The following is a 23,303-nucleotide window of genomic DNA, read 5'->3' on the forward strand; positions in this document are numbered from 1 at the left end:
GGATTGAAGTGTTCTATTGTATGTGGGTGCTGTAATGATCAAACATGCCGAAATTCGCCAGAGGTTCACATCGATGTCGAGGACGAAGAAGAAGAGATTTTGTCAATGGAAGCCCAGAATCTCAGTATCACAGGAAATGAGTTAGATGATGACATTGATGACGAAGACTGTTATTAAGTAACATAATTTATAGTAACATAATTCATAGTAATGTAACATAATTTCGAAATCTACCATCGCTGGTATATCTGTGGAGTAGACCTACTGGGGATACCACAATAAAAAATGCACCATGTTCTCGACCTCATAGTGGTATGGAAATGAGTTATCAAAATTATTATAATTATGTAATGAATAACCCGAAAAAATTACAAAGTTGGGAATTTCATCATTTTTTAGAAAAATATTCACATTTCCGCCACTGTAACTCGTTACCTATTAGATTTACAAAAAAAAACTTTCCACGACAAATGTAGGTAATTTAGTTGTCTTTAAGTTTGCCCTCAACAATTTGGTTGTAAAAACGACCACTTCACAATTATTTTGAAAAAAACAAATTTTGGCACCTTCAATCCAAGATGGCGGGTCGAGCTCGACCCTCCCAAGGTCGAAAACTTTTTTTTTTCCTTAGAGTCCCAATCTTAACAACATATATCAAAATCGCTACTACCTAACCTTTTGCAAGGTAAAACTCCCCACTGACTGGACTAAAATGCGGGTAACTCCATTAATGAAGGACTGAACGCAGTTGGGGCAAACAAAAAATTATCCAAAGAAGCGATGTTAGCAGTCCACAATGGAGTTCTGGTACCTACCCTGATGAATGGAAGTGAGGCATGAAACTGGCAGAGAAAGGATGAAAGTATACTGAATGTTGTTGAAATGAGATCCCTGAGGCGTATGTATAGTAAAACCATGTGTGATCGTGTGAGAAATGTGGATATCCGCAAAGAGTGCAAGGCTGATGTAAGCGTAATGAGTAAGATTAAGAAAGTGACACGTAGATGGTTTGGGGCATGTAGAGCGAATGAGCGAAGAAAAGAGTGTAAAGAGAATATATGACGCAAATGCGAATGGTAGCAGAAGTCGGGAACGTCCGAGGAAGACGTGAAGTGAATCAGATATTTGAGTAGGTCATGTCAAGAGTCAGAGTAATAGAATATTATGTATGAGACGATTTATGAATGTGAATGAGGTAAGGAGTGTGTGCCAAGACTGAGTTGTTTGGCGGTCCGTCCTCTCTGCCTACCCCTGAGGAGAAACGGCGTGATGGTTAGTTAGTTAGTTAGTACCCCAGATGCGTTACCTTTTATTTTTGTTTATTCATGTTTCTTATCTTCTAACCAGGGTGTCCGGGGGTAAAGTGCGTTAACTTCGGGAGGTGATTCTACATGATGGTAGAAGTAAAAAATAACTGTTTTTGAATTTAAACCCTTTTTTGCATACAAAAATATTTTTACAAATAAGAATACAGTGTGTCCGGGGGTAAAGTGCGCTAACTTCAGTAGGTGATTCTACATGATGGTAGAATAAAAAAGAAAATATTTTTTCCCATTTCAAAATATTTTTTCAAAGAAGAATATTTATTTTCCCATACCTACAAAGAATTCTTTTTTTTTTTTACTTAAGTGGGAATTATTTATTTTTACGTGTACTATTACGTAGAATCACCCCCGAAGTTAGGGTAAAGATGAATTGAACCAGAAGGACAAAGTTTGAGGACTATATTGTTTGTTAATAATGATGAAATGAAAATAGGTACTGTTACGTTATTTTCTGTAGTTTGTGGTAAATATTATCAACTCCGAAGAAGGTGTCGGTTACAAAAACTGGGCCGGACCTACGACATTTAGCGCCCGGAGTTTTATACAATTGGTAAACCCCAAAGATAGTATAATATAAGGTGAACCCCAATGAAAACTCATTTTATCATTGTGATACCTTGAATTCTAATAAGAAATAACTATAATAATATATATTTTTTTAAGTTATTTTTTTTATTTTACTTATTGAAGGAAAAAGTACATGTAAGTAATAAGGTTTACAATTTACAATGACAATCTCTAATACCACTCTTCCAGAGAAGCATTCGCTTGTGGTTGGAAGAGGAGTGTACATTATGTTATTGTAGATATACATATAGAATCAAGAGAAGTAGGAAAAAATATATTGTAAGTAAAATGTACTACTAGTAGCTATAATATATAAATAAAAAATATAATGTTGTTAGTTTCTGGGATAAAGACAATTTTTATTATTTTTTGTATTAATATGTATACTATATTTGGAGAAGAAATTGATTCTTAAGTAGAATATTTAGTTTTCATTTTTTTGATAATTTATCTTTAAAATATTTTTTCAAAATGCTCAAAGCTTGGCTTTTGTCGTTTATGATTCTGATTTCCTCAGGGAGTTGATCGAAAAGGGTTCTTCCTTGGTATGCATAGTAATTTTGTGCAAATGAAGTGTTTAATTTTGGACATGAAAAAATATATTTAAGTCGAGTGCGGTTTTCAGTTAGAAATTGGTACTTTTCTTTTTCTTTTATGATTTGAATTAATGATTTTTTAATGTACAGATCTTTAAAAGGAGGTACTTGAAATTTTTTGAATAAGCGGTCTGTTGGGTAGTCCGAAGGTTTTTTTTAATATGATTTTAAAAATTATTCTCTGCACAACTTCTATTGGAAGGAGGTTAGTTTTATATGCGGATCCCCAACTAATGATGGCATATTGTAAAGTTGATTGAACCAAAGCATAGTATATTAAATATAGGTTTTTTATCGACAAAAAATTTCTGATTCTTAAGAATATATATATTAGTTTTCTAATCTTTTTTACAATTTGACATATTTGGTCTTTCCATTTCATATTTTTATCTATAATTATTCCTTGATATTTGATTGTGTTTGTTGTTTTTAATATTGAGCAGTTTGTGATACAATAATTTTTATCGTATGTTTTGGAATTGTCGTGTATGATAATGTCAAAGTGTTTAGGGGTGTATTTTGATTGTATTGCAAATGGAATGACAAGTGTTTTATCGCTATTTAGTGACAGTAAATTAATGTCGAAGAAATTCTTAAGACTATTTATGTCTTCTGTGGCTTTTGGCGTTACTTTTTCCCAAGTCTTTTCCTTTATTATTAGTACTGTATCGTCGGCATATGAAGTAATATGTCCATGTAATGGTTGAAAGAAAATATCGTTAACGTATATTGTAAAAAGAATTGGTCCAAGCACCGTACCTTGCGGGATTCCAAAGTCTGATATTTCTTTATCACTATTAACCTGATTAATTTTTACGATTTGTGGGCGATTTTTTTAAATAGTTGGTAATCCATTTAATCGCGTTTTCTTTTATACCTATATTTTCCAATTTTCTCACTAGAATTTCGTGGGATATGCTATCAAAAGCTTTTCTGAGATCTATTAAAATACCTGCACATTTTTCGTCCTTATCTAATGATTCGTAAATGTGTGAAGTTACATTAGCGATAGCATCTTGTGTGCTGAATGATTTTATAAAACCAAATTGGTTTTTGTGTAGGATTTTATTGTTTTCAAGGAAATTGACCAACTGTTTTTCACGATTTTTTCAAAAGTCTTTCCTATGTTTGAGATTAGACAGATAGGGCGATGATTAGTTATTTGTTGTGGATCTCCAGCTTTATAAATAGGTGAAATTATAGTGTTCTTATAGTTTGTTGGAAAAATTTCTTTTATTAAACTTAAGTTTATCAAATGAGTAATGGGTTTTATCAAATGAATTTTCATGGATTTTAGAAAATGTACCGTAATATTATCGAATCCGGGAGACGAACCTCCTTTCATGCCTTCAATTATTTTTAAGATTTCACACTCAGACGTTGTTTCAAACTTTGACAATTTTTTTTAGTGTGTAAATGTACAATTATTTTCTTTTTGGGGTTAATAGGTTTATTAATATTTTTCGCTAGATTTTTTCCAACATTGGCAAAAAAAATAATTAATTATGATACATGTTTTACTGCCTTCCATATTTATTACAAGTAGGTATAGATAATGATAACGTCATAGGGATATCCCGTGCAGAGGATTTCATTTACATATTCAAATTTAATTACATATATAAATATATGAAAGAATTATAAATATATTATATAGTGATTTAGTGCGGTTGACTGATTTCTGTTTCAGTCTGTATTTGATTTCAGTATGTTTACTATTTCTAATCTCCCGATGTTTTATATCCAGCTTTTTATAAGTTTTAAATGTTGTTGTGATTTTGAAATGAGGGTGGGATTTTGCTACATAGTTTAGTACTACGTAGGTACCTATATACGCAGTTTTTTTTTAAAGAAAGACGTACATTCTCGGGTCACGAATAACCTGACAATATTTTTAAATCTCTTACTACCATCGGTTGGTATTCGGAAAATGTTGCTTGTGTCGTGGATGGAGGACTTAGCTAGCGAATTAATTTTACTCACGACGCCTGAGAGAGAACTAAACGCAATGCCAACTCAGCCACTGGCCGGTCAGTTGTTGTTATATGTTTTTGACCCTGAGATCTATTTCTAAATAACTCGGACAAGTTCCGGCACTGTTTGTACCGTCCATGACATCATCGAACGTCTGTCAGCAGAAAAAATAGAGACATGCCTTTCGAAAAAGCTCTCGATAATCTGAAGTTCTGAAGAAACGGATGACGGCACACTCTTCTGAGAAAAATGAGCGCGCTCAGAAAGTTCGTTGGACGAATTACGAATTATACGTTTTATAGTACTAAATACAAGACACAATCCTAGACATTTTACTTTATTGGATAATTAAACATATTCCGCATTTCTTTGAAAAAACAACAAAGACAAATGGAGTACACAAAACGTGTTACGCAGCTACTGAGCGCATGGTTAACATGTTTCCATGCAATTTTAATTGAAAATTCTTGGCGCCCTTTACGATTTTGCGCCCTCTTACACGTTCCGTCTGCACTTATGTTGGATGCGGCCCTGAACAGAGTATTATAATATATTATCCAGGTACGTACCCGTTCATCTGACCTTTGCAATAACTCTTCAATGTCGAGTCACGAGGTTGGACAAACAGGTTAGGGTTATATCAAGATTTAATTATAATTCACTGACCTAAAAAATGCACCGAATCAATAAGAACGCGGCCGTCACCGAATGCACCTTAATTACACCATAACTGAGTATTTGTGATAGTATTTATTACTTTCTTAGCATTAGGAGGCAGATAAAGGTGCAATTTTGTCAAAATGCAACAGTATAACCGTATAATTAATTTGCTTCGCTATCTTGGGATTAGGACAGGTTGTTTCAAAGATTTTGAACGATTCATCAAATTTTAATTTCAAGTCAATATTTAAGTTCTGTGAAAATTCTATTCAAGCACTGTGAAACAAAATGCCCATAATTAAATAATAATATGATTTGAATAGAACTTCGAAAGAACTTGAATTTCGACTTTGAAATTTGACGAATTGTTCAAATTCTGTGAAACAACCCGTCTGTAGTACTTACCTTCCTTATGTAAGCATTCAAATTTGTACTTTCTCCAAGATTATTTAGCTAAATAACAAAAATGTTTTGTAAATAAAACTGAAACGACGATTTTATAATTTTACTTTTATAGCTGTGCTACGATAAACCAGAAAATGGGAGAACTATTTTCTTTCTCATTGTCAACTTCTAACAAGAGATATTTTCTTTTGGGAAACCTTTACATTCATAAACGAGGTTCCAAAAAAATGAAGCCGGAACCATTAATTACCTACAGTAATATGCTGGACTTGATAAAAAATATGTCTCACCCCTTTACGCTGATGGTACAGAGGGACGCTAGAAGCGGGAAGCCAGAAAGGGCGGGAATATATTGGTCGATAGCGGGAATCAATGCCGTATTTGCAACTTAGACAGCTGCCAAGGACGGTATTTTTAGGGGAGCGGCATTTCAGCGAAGCTCTAAAGACTGCAGTTTCCATATTTTGCAAAGACTTGTACAAATTTAAAAAAAGTGTTAAAAATATTGCAATAAAATAGTAAGTGAATTCTTCGCAGTGTTTCAAATAGAGATGACACGAAGTTGCATACGAACTCATCCTGTAGGTCAATAGACTTGTTATCGATAATGTTAAAGTTTGCGCGTGAAGTGGGTTGAGGGAATAATACTAGTAAACTTTAAAAAAAAAATCTCGGCTGTCTCAAGTTTAAGCGTGTCACACATTTTGGGAATTATAGTAAATATAAGAAAAATTACCACACTAAAATACACCCCCCAAATCCTGCACACCTGCACATACTGTGTTTAGATTTGGTAAATATGTTTTATGGTGTTTTTACTTGGGGTAAAATCTCTGCGGCCATGGACGTAGGTATAGCGTATGATTGCATACAAATATTGGCTTGCAGCCGCAAAGGAGGGGAGGAGGCTTTCGTGGTTTTATACTTGGGATAGCCGTACTTTAAAGTGAGGTAAAATTGTACTTAAAAATAATTGTTACGGCCATTGGCTAGGGGGGAGCGGCATTTTTTTTGCCTGGGGGCGGCTCGCTACCCAATGACGACCCTAGCGGGAATCTGGAAACGAAAAGCAAGAAGCGGCGGGAAACACCAACCAAAGCTGGAACATAACACCTGATTACACCAGTTCAATATTTTTTGTAATGGTATCATTTGCCAGGGCTCCTACCAAGGAGCAACTTGACAGAAATAAATATCTCTCGTAGGGAGTATACGGGGCCTGTAAGCGGGAAGCAAGAATAGTATTCCTTGTCGCACGAGAGAATCGTGTGTTTTTTAAGTTATAGGTGGAAAAATAAATAGTAAGTACCAACTTTAAGCCAAAATTATGGTGTACCTATTGGGTAATGATTTTTATCGATATATATTTTTTTATATTCACTTGCGGCTAAGCACTTACTATATCTATCATCATTAATCAGGTTTGCAGCTTTATTGTGCTTACAACTGCCTGATAATAAATATTATCAGGGTGGAGTCCGCGAGATTTTTTGGTCATTCATTGTGATATTTCGAAATGAAATAATCCGACTATCAAAAAAGTGTCGATTACGCCCATCACTGTCACACAAAAATACCAAAAAGTTTTCATATGTAAAATAGTTTTCTGGAGAACTAAATCACGTATAATGTGATTTAAACGATTCGATTAATTCTTTTTTAAATAGCTTTTCCTTATTCTTGCTAAATAAATCTATTCACATAATTTTTCTATGTCATTTTAAAATGCAAAAGGCTCATTTATAGTTAATTGATAGATAGATTTATATACCGAGAAACATCGGGTATCAATCGTAATCATTCGATCTTTGAAGTCTCGATCCTTGAAAGTCTCAAAGTTTCGATCGGCAGTCCGATCAAAACGATTCGATTACGCGCAACACTAGGTGGCCAAATTCAAGTTTATCTGTGACCGAGTCCCAAGCTGACTGTTGACATTTTGTCTATGTTCTTTTTAGCTGCTTGACGGCTCGAGCGACACGCGATCGTTTGACTTTACGGTCAACGTTCGCCTTTTTGACAGGTAAATAAACCTATTTGAGGTTTAATTAGAACACCTGCGTCTTTTTAATCAAATAAACTTATTTTGAAACGCACAACCGAAGACAACTGTCAATTATTAAACGTCAGTTGGACATATTTTGAGGTTAGACGATTTAAATTCAGTGCACATATGTTTAAATCTCGGAGAGAGTTTACATAATTTAACCTTTTTTCTTGATGTACATGAAAGCGTCTATTGAACATCATTGTATTTATTTTAAGTATAAAATCGGTCACGTGAAAGAACTGGTTAAATGTTTCAGAAATGTCACGAAATAAATCACACGATGAGACCGACAAGCAGACACGTATTGCCATCGTGAATGCGGACAGATGCAAGCCCAAGAGATGCAGGCAGGAGTGCAAGAAGAGCTGCCCGGTGGTACGGATGGGCAAGCTGTGTATTGAGGTCACCCCCAACAACAAGATTGCTGCCATCTCCGAGGAGCTCTGCATCGGTTGTGGTATCTGCGTGAAGGTTAGTCACCCAACTGCTTCCAGTCTACCTTTAAACCGGCAGTACATTACTCTTTATCTCATTCAAAACCATAAGCACTGCACGGGGCTCTCATGCTCGTGAAATTAACTTTATGATGAGGTTATTTTTATATGAACAATCAAATTCCTATAAACTTTATGGAACAACGTGATTGTAAACTAAATGCTGAAGAACTTGTCTTTATTCGCCATAATTTGCCATTAGTAAGTTTTAAGTATTAACTCATCATACTCCGTTGTCGCCGCCACGGCGACATAGGAAACATTCTAACAACTCCAATGGCTCCGCAGTGGCGACTTGAACAATGGGTATACATTTTATTCTTTAAAAAATAAAAGGGTACTTTTACAGGTATACACATGATTCTATTCAGTTGTATACAGTATCCACTTACGATTCTTTGTCATTTTTGCTCTGTTTTTCATACATAACAATTACTAAGCATTCATTTTATTTGATTATTTTTTTACTGGGCAATAAATATTCCCACTCCATCATAGAATCAATGGAAGTGTGATTATATTTTAAGAAAAGGTCCCAAGCGGGACTGTGGTCTACTCGAAAAGGGCAGTAAAAGGTGGCAGACGGGAAACCAGTGAGTACTGTGACACGTGTCCTAAAGCCACGTATGCATTTGGGATACTGCTTTCTAAAATACCACACATTAGAAAATTATAAAGATTATTTTTCTTTTATTAACAATCTTATATGATAATAAATATATATTTCTTAACATAACCCCGCCATACGAAAGAAGAAGAACATAACTATATCATTTTATTTACTGCTTTACCAAAAAACATTTTTTCTAATTTTCTAAAAATATCATAATTTTTCCTCATATTTTTAAATTACACTCTATGGAGTTGTTGGTATACTATATAAAAAATAATTTGGTGTACAAAGGGTTATGTGCCTAACCGGTCTTGGTTTATAATAAATGTTAACAGATAAAAATTATTGTTGATTTTGTTTATCTGTTTTGTTTACTTTCAACAATTCAGCTTCAGCCGGAAATGAATAAAGTGGCTGGATACTGGATAGTTTTCAACAAAAAATTTAAAATTACATTGTAGTAATTAAAAATATGTAATTTTTATAATGATTTTCTCTGGAGGCTGTAAAAAGTGGAAGAAATGGCACAATAATGAAAGGATTTTAAGATTTCTTTTGTATCTCCATATGCAGAAATGTCCGTTCGACGCCATCACAATCATCAACCTCCCGTCCAACCTGGAGAAGCACACCACCCACCGCTACTCCAAGAACTCGTTCAAGCTGCATCGGCTGCCCATCCCGCGACCCGGTGAGGTCCTCGGGCTGGTCGGCCAGAACGGTATCGGAAAGTCGACGGCGCTAAAGATCCTCGCCGGCAAACAGAAGCCCAATCTCGGCCGGTTTACTGTAAGTTGTAACAATTATGCATAATAATGAGCACTAAATACTCCTAGAATCGTTGTTTAACAGAGACCTTTCAAATGTCAAAAAAACAAAATGGCAGTGATTTGCAATTTGATGACGATGTTAATTTAGAATTTTCATTATACATCCCAAACTTAATATCCTTTAGCATTTTCCCCCTTCAATTGCAAATGTTTTTATTACAGTATTAATCTTTTAAATATGCTTTGTATAGGATCCTCCAGACTGGTCTGAGATCCTGGCGTACTTCCGCGGCTCCGAGTTGCAGAACTACTTCACCAAGATCCTGGAGGACGACCTGAAGGCGCTGATCAAGCCACAGTACGTGGACCAGATCCCCAAGGCTGTCAAGGGCACCGTGGGTCAGCTCATGGACAAGAAGGATGAGAGGAAAAACCAGCATGAGATCTGCAGGATGCTACGTAAGTATGCTTTGTCTGTTTCCCGGCGCAGTTGATAAAGGTCCACAGGGCACAGGTCTCTTAATACCCTGTATGTAAGATATTTTGATATTTGGAATAACAGAAGTCATTTTTGGAAAATATTAATTATTTCGGAAAGTTTTAAAGAGTTTCAGATGAAACTTTAAACTTTTATTTCTTTAGTAATGCCACTTATGCTAATAATATAGTCAATATTTAACATTAATATCGCACTAACACTTTTTAACCTGCTCGGGGAAATGACCCATATACATAAAGGGTGTCCGTGTAAAGTGCGCTAACTTCGGGAGATAAATCTATATGATGTTAGAATTAAAAAAGATAAATAACTTTTTCGAAATTCCAATGTTTATTTTCCCATACAAAAATATTTCTCCATAAAAAAATATTTATTTTCCTGTTCAAACAATTCAACTTTTTTTACCTAAAAACTACCTTAAAATGTGAGAATTTCGAAAATAATTCAAAATTTCATTTTTTTACTTCTAAAATCATGTAGAATCACCTCCCCGAAGTTAGCCACTTTACCCCCGGACAGCTGTATATAAATGTCACGATATTTTCGAACCCTACATGAAAGTGAATGGTATAATATAATGGTATAAGAAGTTCAAGACGCCTGAGGAAAACATGGCATATCAGGCAACAGAAGAATAGAATCAGTCCAGAGTTATGGTGAGATGGTTGGTCAGTTAGTTTTAATTTTAGTAAGAATTATTCTTGTGGCTTATCCGTGTATTTAATTCCAGAGCTGTCACACATCCGGGACCGGCCAATCCAGGCGTTGTCCGGAGGGGAGCTGCAAAGATTTGCGTGCGCCATGGTGTGTATCCAGGACGGCGATATCTTCATGTTCGACGAGCCCTCCTCCTATCTGGACGTCAAGCAGAGGCTCAACTGTGCGCAGACCATTCGCTCTCTCATCCACCCCGACAAGTAAGTTCATATTGGGCTAATCATCATTACAAGAGATAGAAAGGCAGGGAGACATTAATAGAGGACTGAGCGTGGTTGATCCTAGTAAAAAAAATGTCCAGCGAAGCGAGGCTAGCAGTCCACAATGAAGTGCTGACACCAACCCTGGTGTATGGCAGTGAGGCACAGAACTGGCAGAGAAAGGATGAAAATAAATTAAATTATGTAAAAATTAAATCCCTGAGGTGAATGTGCAGTAAACCAATGTATGCCCGTGTTAAGAATGTGAAGATTTTAAAACAATGCAAGGCTGATGTAAGCGTAATGAATAAGAATAAGGAAGAGACGCTTAGATGGTTTGGGTATGTAGAGCGGATGATTGAAGAAAGGAGTATAAAGATGATACATGATGGGGAAGAGAATGGTAGAAGAATTTGGGGATGCCTGATGAAAACTTGGTACTATCAAGTGAATCAAATAATTGAGTCGAGCCATGTCATCAGAGTATGTGTGAGATGATGTATGAATGTGAATGAAGCAAGGAGTGTGTACCCTCATTCTGATTCCATTAATCTCTACTGTACGTTAAAAAAAACAACTTGGCAAAAACTAAGCATCTTTATTGTTTCAGGTTTGTGATAGTGGTGGAGCACGATCTCTCAGTGTTGGATTACCTGTCTGACTTCATCTGCTGCCTTTACGGCATGCCCGGAGTATACGGAGTAGTCACTATGCCCTTCTCAGTCAGGGAAGGTTAGTACTCTCGTTCCATTCATATTCAGTACTCTTCCATTCAATTTGGGAGGAGGTCACCCTAGAACCATCTATCGGATAACCAACACCTCTGCCATAGGTAACCCCGAGTGATTTGGTAACTTAGCAAGGGTACCCGGGCACATGGGATGATGTACCGTGTGGAGTTTCTAAAATAAAAATCATAACTTAAAAACCTTTGGGTCATCTAAATGGTTTCATGACAAAAGAGAACTTGGAAGAAAAAGAACAGCCAAAAACCAACCTTAACTAACCCATTCTTTTATCATGTTCTTTTTGTCTCTTTTCTGTTTTATTCTGTCACCCATATGTGTAGTTGTATTAGTAATAGTAATAATCAGATTTTACTTTGAAACGTAGCTCTGTCATAATATATTTCCTCCGCTGTAGTTCATTTCACTCCAGATTGAGAATGTGTTTCGTAGAAGCTTTTATAGATTTTCAAGTCTACACATCGATAAAGATTTTATCGACTGTCGGCAGATCACCAAGGAACAAATGACAGTTCACGATGATTAAATTAACATTGTTTGTTAGGAATCTGCATTCAAGCTCGGTAACAAAAATAAGTTAACGACAATCGATAAAATCTTTACCGATGTGTTCGTGGTAGGGGGCTAGGTCAACTGTCGTATAGTCCAATTAACCCATAAGCTACCATGTGCAAATAATAGGTACCATCAGTGCTGCGTGCATAATACGTATGTGTTAGTTTAAAAATCCATTTGTTTAACTGTCGTAAAGATACCATGCTCGTCCGTTACACCAAAGTGGCGGTAAAAAGGTTAATTATCTATAGTCTGACCAAAAAAAAAGACAGTTCTCTAGCGTCGTTCGGAATGAAGCGCATTCCAGAAGGCTAGCGGGAACTATCAAAATATCACGCCTTTTCTGTGCATGGCAAGACACATGTGTCAGTGCACCTTCTTTTGCTTGCGGTCTAGCTACACTATATGGCATTACTATGTACCTACATTAAAAAAATATATTTCATATTATAATGGTTTTGCTCCCGACAGGTATCAATATATTCTTGGACGGATACGTGCCCACAGAAAACATGAGGTTCCGAACGGAATCTCTCATATTCAAGGTGTCGGAGTCTGCGGTTGAAGAAGAGGTTCGTAACATTCAATAAAATACATCCATTTATCTTTGCTTGAAAAGAAAATCATGTAGGGAACAGAGGCGGTCCCTGCCTTAGTGCATTTGTGCATTGCACTGCCAAACATCGATATACGTTAGAAATGTAAATTCGTATATCCACTCACGAAGAATTCACGCCAGATCATTATAATATTCTTACCAATCAAAGTTTGTACTGGACGCCCGCGCATGCGAAAAACAGTGTAATATATCAACCCGTGCATTTTCGGCTTTGCCCGAGACATGCCATGTACCTTCTATAGGCACTGTCTCTAGAGGTCGGAACCGTGAAATGAGCGAGACAGGTAGAGACCCATAACGGCTGTTGATGTGTTAGAGCAGTGGAGATAGAAGCTGGTCGGTGCATTATCGGCGCATGCGCCGAAACATCCTGATATATATCAAAAACCTTAAACATGCGTAAAACATTTGGAGTGCATTAGTTAGGATTGACAGATTTCGAACTAATTAACAATGTTATAATATTCTAGCGCTACCGGCGCGATCTACATATCTACAAACTTGACAGTATTCATTATTGGCGATTGACGCGACGTTTTAACGGTTTTTACGAGTTTTGATCTGCAAAAAGCTTTTTAAAAATGAGTGCTAATGAAAACATTGCGATTAACATTGATTTTATCAAAAGTAACCGAAGTTCATTTAATCCCAACAAACTAGAGATGATTTTGCGAATGCTGACGGAGCAATATCAATTTTACAATTATTTTACAAGTGTAACTTGGTGGAGTGTTTTAGTGAAATAGTGAAACTGTTAAAAATAATTTGTACTATTCCAATGACAACTGTCGAGTGCGAAAGGTGTTTTTCTACGTTGAAACGTGTAAAAACATTTCTTAGGAATATTATGTCCCAAGATCGTCTCTATGCTTTATCAATGATGAGCATCGAAAAAAGTTTGATCTCGTCTATACCAGACTTTAATAATCTTGTAATTGAAGAATTTTCTCAAATGAAAGAGCGACGAATGGATTTTCTGTACAAATGAATTATTTGTACTGGGTATGTAGTTCCCTTTAAATCACTTTATTTTCCTATTTTACATGTTACCATTATTTGTGAAATGCACTGCTGGCAAATTCTGTCACGAGCCGCCTCTGGTAGGGAAGCATGATTGCAATGTATGTTTAACCTCTGGTGTGCCAATAAATATGTAGTGAATTTCTGACATTTGTACCCGTTGCGTGCCGGCGAATCTGCATTTGCCTCGAAATTATGGTATTTTGAACCTTAAAAAATGCTCCTAGCATACTAAAATATTTGTTATTCGCTCTGCAAGAAAATAACGTATCTTAATATTATTCTACTTTGTTGTTTCGGCACTTGCAAACATACATATTTTATCTGTAACAAGCGCATCGCAAAATCTCATGTCAAATGTCATATCCTATTTTCAAAAGTCGTAGTACTGTAATTATTTACAGGAAAGCCTATATGAATTATGTATTTTTATTGTGAAGAACGCGTATTTAGCTGGAAAATATAAAACTCCAGAATATTCTGTTCTAAGGAACTAGCACCATTGATCCCTTCATAACCGTGAACAGTCAGGAAACATGACCAACATTAGTATGTACAAGATTGATATTTTTCACATGAGAATAGGTCGCTTCTATGACTCGCTCTTCTGTTCAACAGTTCAGCTATGGAATGATTAACCATCATCGGTGTTTTCTCCCTCCTATGCCTAGGTTCACTCCTTCCTTTCCTTAAAAAACCCTCAGGCATGATCATTGGCAACACTCCATACTGTCGGTGGCGGAGATAACCATCGGAACATAGAAATGAATGTTCTCTACAATAGCAGAGTTTTCAAACCATCCATGTATCAGTTTGAAAAGAAATGTGTACCAATGTGCATAACCCTTCTGACCAATGATCATAGACGGTTTATTCCAAGCAAACCCATCTTCTGTGTGGAGTAATATAAAAAAGGGTATTAGTCGCTGTTCTAATTCATTCCATCCTCCTCAGATCAAGCGGATGAAGCACTACGAGTACCCTCGCATGAAGAAGACCATGGGCGAGTTCTCCCTGCAAGTGGAGAAGGGGCAGTTCAGCGACTCGGAGATCCTGGTACTCCTCGGGGAGAATGGAACCGGCAAGACCACCTTCATCCGGATGCTTGCCGGAAACTTGGAGGCTGACGAAGGTGACATATTTTTGTTAATTTATTCACATAAAATATATGCATATCGATTTCATTGCTGCCGACATCATCACATCACGTGTTCATTCCAGGTTATCGAAATTACACTGTTTTTGTTCAGATGCATTCAAATATACAACCAATTATATTCACAGCAAAATACGTTTTAAAATTCCAACCACAGACGACAGTACAAGGCCTATCGTGACGACCGGTTGCACACTCTCCGTACAAGTCGACCATTACTTAATTGAAACTGAAATTTGTGCGATCGGTGCCTGTCATATTTGTCATTATTATGGTTATAAAGTTTTATTTCTGAATTGTGTTATTTGTTATTTGAATGGGTATATGCAGGAAACTCCATAATGGAGGACTGAACGCGGTTGGCGCTAATAAAAATTGTCCAATGAAGCTAGCAGTCCGCAATGGAGTACTGGTACCTTCCCTGATCTATGGCAGTGAGGCATGGAACTGATAGAGGGAAGACGAAAGCAGACTGAATGCTGTAAAAATAAGATCCCTAAGGCGTATGTGTGGTAAAACCATAGAATGCAATGCTGACGTAAGCGTAATGAGTAAGATTGAGATTGGGACGCTTAGATGGTTTGGGCATGTAAAGAGAATGAATGAAGAAAGGAGTGTAACAAGAACATATGATACAAATGTGAATTGTAGAAGATGTCGAGGACGCCCGAGGAAGATGTGGCACGATCAAGTAAATCAGATACTTAAGTCTGGCCATGTCAAGAATCAGAATAACAGAAGAGTATGGGTCGATGTATGAATGAGGCGAGGAATGTGTGTCAAGACCAAGTTGTTTGGCGGTCCGTTCTCTCTGCCCACCCCTGCAGTGAAACGGCGTGATAGTTGGTTAGTTAGTGTTATTTTTTAATATGTTATACAATATCTGGAATTTCAAGAAAGTCAAGTTGGTAACTTCAGTAGTGGGAGGTGCCACTAGCTCAAATAATAAAAACCCATACTATCAAACTATCCTGGCTAGAAACCCTGGCATACTAGCTTCTTCACTAGCTTACTAGGTTAAAAACAAAGCTAGTTCTGTTTACACTTAGCTAAAGATACTAGAATTCTAGCAAAAGCTTATTATCCTGGCTTGAAATACTAGCCTCGAGTGGCGCAGGCATAATGGCTCAATTGTTCTCTATTGGCTGTGGTCCCTGTCATTCTCCTCAGTCCTCCCCTCATGTTCCAATTCTCTTCCACGCACTCTATCTACCTGTTCCTCGGTCTGCCTGGGGACCCGCATCCTATCATCTGGCATTCTTTCCGCATGACCAGCCTGTCGCAGTCTTTGGGACCTACAAAATCTAACAATGCCTTTTGACACTTGTTGATGTGTTTGTCTCATGCTCTATAAGATTTGCTGACAACCCCAGCATTTATTATATAACTTTTTACATAATACAGTTTTGTTACCCACCGAGCTAAACAATCTTCAACACAATATAAAAATATTTTAATTCAAAATAAATACATACAGTCAAACTTGGTTATAACGAGCATGAGGGGACCTACTAAATTTGTTCCTTATAGCTGTTAATCGTTATACATATATAGGTACCAAAATCGGTTTTCAAAGTTGTATGTACCTACCTACCTGCCTCTACTGTCAATATATGTACTCGCAAAAGTACAGTATAGTTTCAAAATACGAGTAGGTATTATTTATTTTAAAAATAATTAGATAAAGACACTTTCATTACTCAAATTTATTGCCATGATTGTTTTAAAGATTTCGCTTTCATGCTTCTCAGTTTCCTTGTTCAAGGCTTCCAAGAAAAATATCACTAAATTGTCTTACTATCACTACCTTGTACATACTGTATTTACCGCTTGTAAAATCGCACTTGTCATAAATAAATAGCTTGCGGGATTGTTTTGGTTTTCAGCTGTAAAATTTTACTTGTCACAAACCAGTGATGCACAACCCGCGGTCCCATTCTTGCGGCCCGCATGTCAATTTCATACGGCCCACTTGGCTATAGAGAAAAATTTAAATGTTTGTGGGTAATTCTTAAAAACCCTGGCTGAGAGAATATTTTTTATAGAGTTTTGGTTAATTTACTCTGCATTTCCTAAATGAAACCATATTTGAAGAACCGGTTTGGATAACACGAAATTCAAACAAATCATCAGAAACCTTAACTCTTAAATTTTGTCATCTGTCAATTACGGAAAATGGGGAAAACGTTATACACATTATCTGGTAAGACAGTACAATTTACAAACACATAATTTTGCAAAAAAACAAGTAATTACGAAAATATTGTCAGCCGATTCATTAACATCAACTATTCCTTTGTAAAAGCCACTCTTCTAAAAGGACTAATAACTAAATAAATATGGGTACAGAATTAACGTAATGGATTAGTAATCAAAATTAAAGTAATCAGAAATGTTAAATGTTATTTTTTTCAATGTTGGTCCAAATTTACGAAAATACTGTATATTTTCCATAAATATATTATGTAAGCTATTTAACACCGAAATACACCGAAAATATTACGAAAACAATGTAGAGATGGGATTAGGTAAAAAAACACTACCTGTTGATCTAAATAATTCATTAAAAATATGTATAAGTTTAACATTCTTATGGCTGACTAAATCAAGTAAATTTGCATTTTAAAATGTGTATATTCTTTTATAACTTTATAATATTCTATAATAGCATGTAAGTACGAATAAACCTGAAAAACCAATCAAAATCGTGGAACAGAATGTACAAACTGGCGAAAATGCCCGCATATATTTTTCGTGTTTGAAATTTTGAATTTACGCGCTTTATACTAAAAAATTGTCACGTGACCGATTTTAGTTCAAATTTTCGGCGCTGACGTATTTTCGGCCTGCCAATCGACTGTCACTTTTTGCGTTTTATGTTGTGAATAATTTTGGTTAGAGATGTTTATCGGAAAAATTAACGAAACGAACCGGATTTACACCGTTCTTTTGAAGAATTAGAATCTCTAATCTAAACTTTTAAGCATAAATGGCGTAAAGACAGTTATTGTGAAAACTCGCGCTGTCATATTCAGCCGATAGAATGTTTATAGGTTATGTGTTCTGTCACGTATTTTTACGATGACCGCTTTTGTGTTTGTAAATTGATAGTTTTTGTAGTTAAAAATGACGAAGAGTGAACTTTTTGATTTGTTCTTCGATCCAGTTTTCCAGAAATGCCTCCGCCACGCTCAGGCGGGGTCACCAGCCGACGGTAAACCAATTATTTATATACTTATAAATCGTTGTTTGTTTTGCCTTTAATCCTGTATCAATGAGTTTATATTTTAGTAATACACCGAATATAAGTTATTTCGTGTGTTGGTTGTGAAAAATTGTTTTATTCAGATCTGACAGGCTTTGTTTGACCTTGATGTTTGTTGGGTTAAAACGCACCAAATTTTTATTATTTCTTTTAAAACACTTGTTTTATGTGATGTACTTGGTCATTTTAATCGTTCTACATGGTTCGCTTTCCTATGTTTTTGGTTGATACATCTGTCAGTTGCTGACATATTGATCTTAAGTCTAACACGGCTATGACGATATATGATGATATTAAGTCTATGACGGCGAAATCAAAGGGTCGCATTAGAGAAAATAAATTTTGTTTTGGTAAAGTTGTCGAATTCCCCTTCATGCAAAGGCTCTTTGAAAATACAACACTTGATTTCAACTTAAATATCTAATGGAGACAACTATTTAAGTCGGGGGCCTTATGTAAACGCGCACAAAATAGGTTTTTAAGTTGTTAGTTTGCGTTATTTTAATAATTAATACATATTTCCTAACCTCTAAACTTAACTTTGATAGAGAAAAAAGTTTAAGGAGAATATATATGACGCAGAAATGAATGGTGGAAGATGTTGGGGACACTCGAGGAAGACACAGCACGATCAAATGAATCATATACTTGTGTCGGGCCATGTCGAGAGTAAGAATAATAGAAGAGTGTGAATGAAGCGAGGAGTGTGTGCCAAGACAAAGTTGTGTGGCGGTCTATCCCCGCAGCCTACCCAACGGAGAAACAGTGTGATGGTTAGTTAATTAAAACATGTTTGTTGTTTTGCAGAGTCTGGAAAACTGCCGCAGCTGAACATCAGCTACAAGCCGCAGAAGATCTCGCCCAAATCGCAGGGACCCGTGCGCTACCTGCTCCACGAGAAGATCCGTGATGCTTACGTTCACCCGCAGTTCATCACTGACGTCATGAAGCCCATGAAGATGGAGGAGATCATGGACCAGGAGGTGCAGGTGCTGTCCGGGGGAGAGTTGCAGCGGGTAGCGCTGGTGCTGTGCCTCGGCAAGCCCGCTGACGTCTATCTGGTGGACGAGCCCTCTGCCTACCTGGATTCTGAGCAGCGTCTCGTGGCCGCTAAGGTCATCAAGAGGTGAGTCTGACTTTCACTCCTTCTCTCGTCTCTAATTGGAGACAAGAGTTCCGACTGCTCCCAACCGTCTGGAGCCAATAGGACTGTGTGCTAATGAGGGTATGTTATGGGGTTGAAAGTAGTAGAGAAGGGAAGGAGATAGGGAAGAGGAAGGTTGGGACGTACCTGTCTATTCAGATCTGGCTGAATCCATTTTAAGCAATGTTTGGATTCTGTATGGTGGTCTTTCACCAGGGATACTGAGTGTATCCAACACTCTGAATTATTGTGAACTCGGGAAGAATTTGGGGTGGGGCATTTGGGTATATACAAATTGATATAACTCCCGGTGCTTAATCACCCGTCAAAAAAACTCCAGGTTCAACGAAACACTGTGGACTTTTAATTGTGATAGTCATTATTCAGCATGATATAGCCATTAGGCCAGACCCTTAATTAGCGGGCGGTAGTAATAATTCCTGCCCCTTGTGATAGTAATGGTTATTATCTTTCTCTGAATCCAAAGATATTAGAAGAACGAGATGTGCTATGAGCAGTTCATACTGTGTGGAATTGTTTTGCCGAGTGTCGCCGGTTTTGTTCACCAATACTACTGCACACCTTCGCTTACGCTAAGGTATCCGCACTAATACATAGAACAGATTTCTGTGCGTACACGTCCCGATACCGTTCAAAGTACCCTAATTAGGTAGTACTCCGCCTACGGTCCGGCGGCCAACATAGCGTATCTCGTTCTTCTAATATCTTTGTCTGAATCTCTGTATTATCGACAGCTCCACTTTACTGTTGCAAGTGCCATCTATGAATAACATCTCAAACTAATATCTAGAATACCACACACTTAACCACTCGGAACATTAGAACGTCAAAAGACGTAAATATGATAATAGCGGTCAAGACATTAGTACGTCTTTTCACGTAAACGCGCGAGATTTTACAAAAATCGATTTATTTCCATCACTAGTATACGGATTGCCATGATTTAAAAAACAGAGTATCGATAATGAATAACGCTACGCGTCTGCATTCAAGAATATCTATGGAATGTAGAGGTGCATTATCTACGTCGATTGGATTTGTCATCTTGTTCGTTCATAATTTATTGCGTTTCTAAATAATTTATTAAAAATATTTTAGTTTGGACGGTTAATATTTTGAGGTGACTAATAGTTTTTAATTATATTTCTTCAATATATAAAGTGTTATTTCTTTATGATACTCAGAAAAAAGTACATTTTTCACAGCTTTGAAATAATGGTCAGCGATTTTTACATATTTTTGACGTTTTCAGAAAATGTATATTTAGAAACGCAAATATTTACGTATAACAAAACAATACGATAGTGAATTTCATAATCTTTCCAAAACATTTTTTAGAATGAGGCCACGTTTCCCAAAACGTGAGTTATGAAGCTTTTAACAAAACTCGTGAACAACACAAAAATTTTCGCGTTTTGACAGTTCGCAAAGGAACACAAAGTAAATAAAAGTCCTTTTCTGAGAGGTTAAATTGAAATATCACAAAACTGTGCAATATACATTTGTTTATTGTTTCTTGACATTGTACATATCATTATTTACATTTCAATTTTTAACCTCATTAGGACTAGCCTGTGTTGATATTAATAGTTTTATAGGCTTATTAAATATAAGTGGAGTCTGATACAAATAATTTGTTAACCAAATGAAGATTTAGTAAAATATTTAATGGTAATAAATGTTATGTTATTATTGATAAATAAATATGTAAATACATCATTTTCACGCCAAGTTCATCTCATAACTTATTGTCACTATTCCAGGTTCATCCTCCACGCCAAGAAGACGGGCTTCGTGGTGGAGCACGACTTCATCATGGCCACGTACCTGGCGGACCGCGTGATCGTGTTTGAGGGCGTGCCCTCCGTGACCGCCACGGCCAACACGCCGCAGACGCTGCTCAACGGCATGAACCGCTTCCTCGAACTGCTGGGAATCACCTTCCGCAGGGATCCCAACAACTACAGGCCACGTATTAACAAGTTCGCCTCTGTCAAGGTGAGATATCTATAAGAGTCTATGGACTCTGGCATCTCTAATTTGGGGTAGGCTGAAAGGAAAAAGTTCGGGAAAATGCTTCTTGCCTTTTTTTAAAATGTGAATACGCGCGCAAGTTTCCCAACTGCTCCAAGCCAACGGTAGTAGGGAGGAAAAAGAAATGTGATAGAGGAAGGTTGGGAAGTATCGGGCTATTCAGAACTTGTCACCAAACATGGCTTAAACAATTTCAAACAAAGTTTCGATTCTGAATGATAGTGTTTCATCAATGCGATGCTAAAAGTATCTACAATTTTTTATATGAATATTTTATTGAATTTCTGTTTATTTGAATACCGCACAAGTCTCAACACCTCAGTGGAACTTTGGCATCCCTAATTTTTGAGGTGTGTTGTAGATCTGGTAACTAAATATAGTTGAAGCCATTTCAAGCAATGTTTCGATTCGTCTTTGACTGGGGTGATACAAACTATCTATTTTGCTGGAATGGGGTGTAAATTACGATGACCAGAACCGAATAGCCTAGTACTTCCCCGCATCATCATATCCTTCCCCTCCCTACAACCTTCAACCTCATAATATTCCCCAATTGGGGATGCCTTAGTCCCACTGGCTCGAGACAGTTGGTGCCTCTCATTTAGCTGATAGGAACTGACTGAAAATTCTTACTTCACTTGAATACCATTTTAATATTATTTCTTCATTCGTTCCAGGACATGGAGCAAAAACGTGCTGGTCAATACTTCTTCCTGGAGGACTAGAGGGGCGGTGGGATCCGTGGGTCCGGGGGCACCTCGAACAACACACCAGACAGGAATCATTCACAGCGCTAACGGCCGTTATCCCTTTTGTATTATAAAATTCCTTGTATGTTGATATTTATAACATTATATGGGATTTGTATAAAACTGAGTTTTGTTTTTTTTTTTATTTAACCTATCTTTGTTTTTACATATATAATATTAAAAATTTCTTACTCTGAACTCTTCATTAAACGTAGAGTAACCACTGTGTCCATATGGCGCAATCAAAAAAATCATTTCTCGTAGTTATTCTGGGGAACGAAAAAATGATTTTGCAAAAAAAATTGTTATTACGAAAATAGAATCAGACAGTGGAAATTTTTCATCAGCATGCCAAGAGTTAATTGACTGGTTATTGGCTAAGTCCAGAAATGTGGCTGATTTGCTCCCAGATGAAGTGAAATCAATTCCTCTGCTAGTCCTCCAAGTCACCTATCATCATTAAGCAACATTTTACACTTGTGGTTTGTAGTAGTTTTTATAATACTGTCAGGTTATTATTCACAAGTCGGGAATATTGGTCTTTCTTTTAAAAAATTTAAGACTAGTTTCCCATTGGTGACTTGGCAGCGTAATTCAGCCGCGTACATCATTTCTTATATCAATTGCAGGGCTGTACACATTAGCGACTTACAAAACGGTGTACGCGGGGCTGAATCGCGCTGCTAAGTCACCAATGTGAACTGAATGACATTTTCAGCAATTAATTTTGGTATTCACATAAACATGTCTCCATATGCTCAGTGAGAAATTAGAATAACATATATCCATCTTGAGAGTTGACTCTTTCCGACCTGGATTAACTCTTCAGCCTCGGAAGGATGTTACTAGCCACAAACAACATATTGCATTAGAGGGCTCTGAAGGACAGATCTGACCGGGGCGTCCATACATTACTAGCCACAAACATCATATTCTATTAGAGGGCTCTGAAGGACAGATCTGACTGGGGCGTCCATACATTTCTAGCCACAAACATCATATTCCACTAGAGGCTCTGAAGGACAGATCTGACCGGGCGTCCATACATTACTAGCCACAAACATCATATTCCATTAGAGGCTCTGAAGGACAGATCTGACCGGGCGTCCATACATTACTAGCCA

General features: G+C 36.8%; 1 protein-coding gene across 1 annotated transcript; it reads left to right on the top strand.

Moving 5' to 3' along the window:
• The first annotated feature begins 7,439 nt into the window (after window positions 1-7,439).
• On the top strand, window positions 7,440-22,306 carry pix (ATP-binding cassette sub-family E member 1 pix). Its single transcript, XM_089640084.1, has 11 exons — window positions 7,440-7,550; window positions 7,834-8,048; window positions 9,258-9,473; window positions 9,706-9,913; window positions 10,684-10,870; window positions 11,481-11,602; window positions 12,643-12,743; window positions 14,765-14,942; window positions 19,039-19,357; window positions 21,160-21,394; window positions 22,108-22,306. Exons 2-11 carry the CDS (start codon window positions 7,836-7,838, stop codon window positions 22,153-22,155), a joined length of 1,827 nt encoding a protein of 608 aa, XP_089496210.1. The 5' UTR covers window positions 7,440-7,550; window positions 7,834-7,835; the 3' UTR covers window positions 22,156-22,306.
• The last annotated feature ends 997 nt before the right edge of the window (window positions 22,307-23,303 follow it).

The sequence above is a fragment of the Hesperophylax consimilis genome, chromosome 15 (genome assembly GCF_061612785.1).
Source record: "Hesperophylax consimilis isolate HC1 chromosome 15, BYU_Hcon_1.0, whole genome shotgun sequence".
NCBI lineage: Eukaryota > Metazoa > Arthropoda > Insecta > Trichoptera > Limnephilidae > Hesperophylax > Hesperophylax consimilis.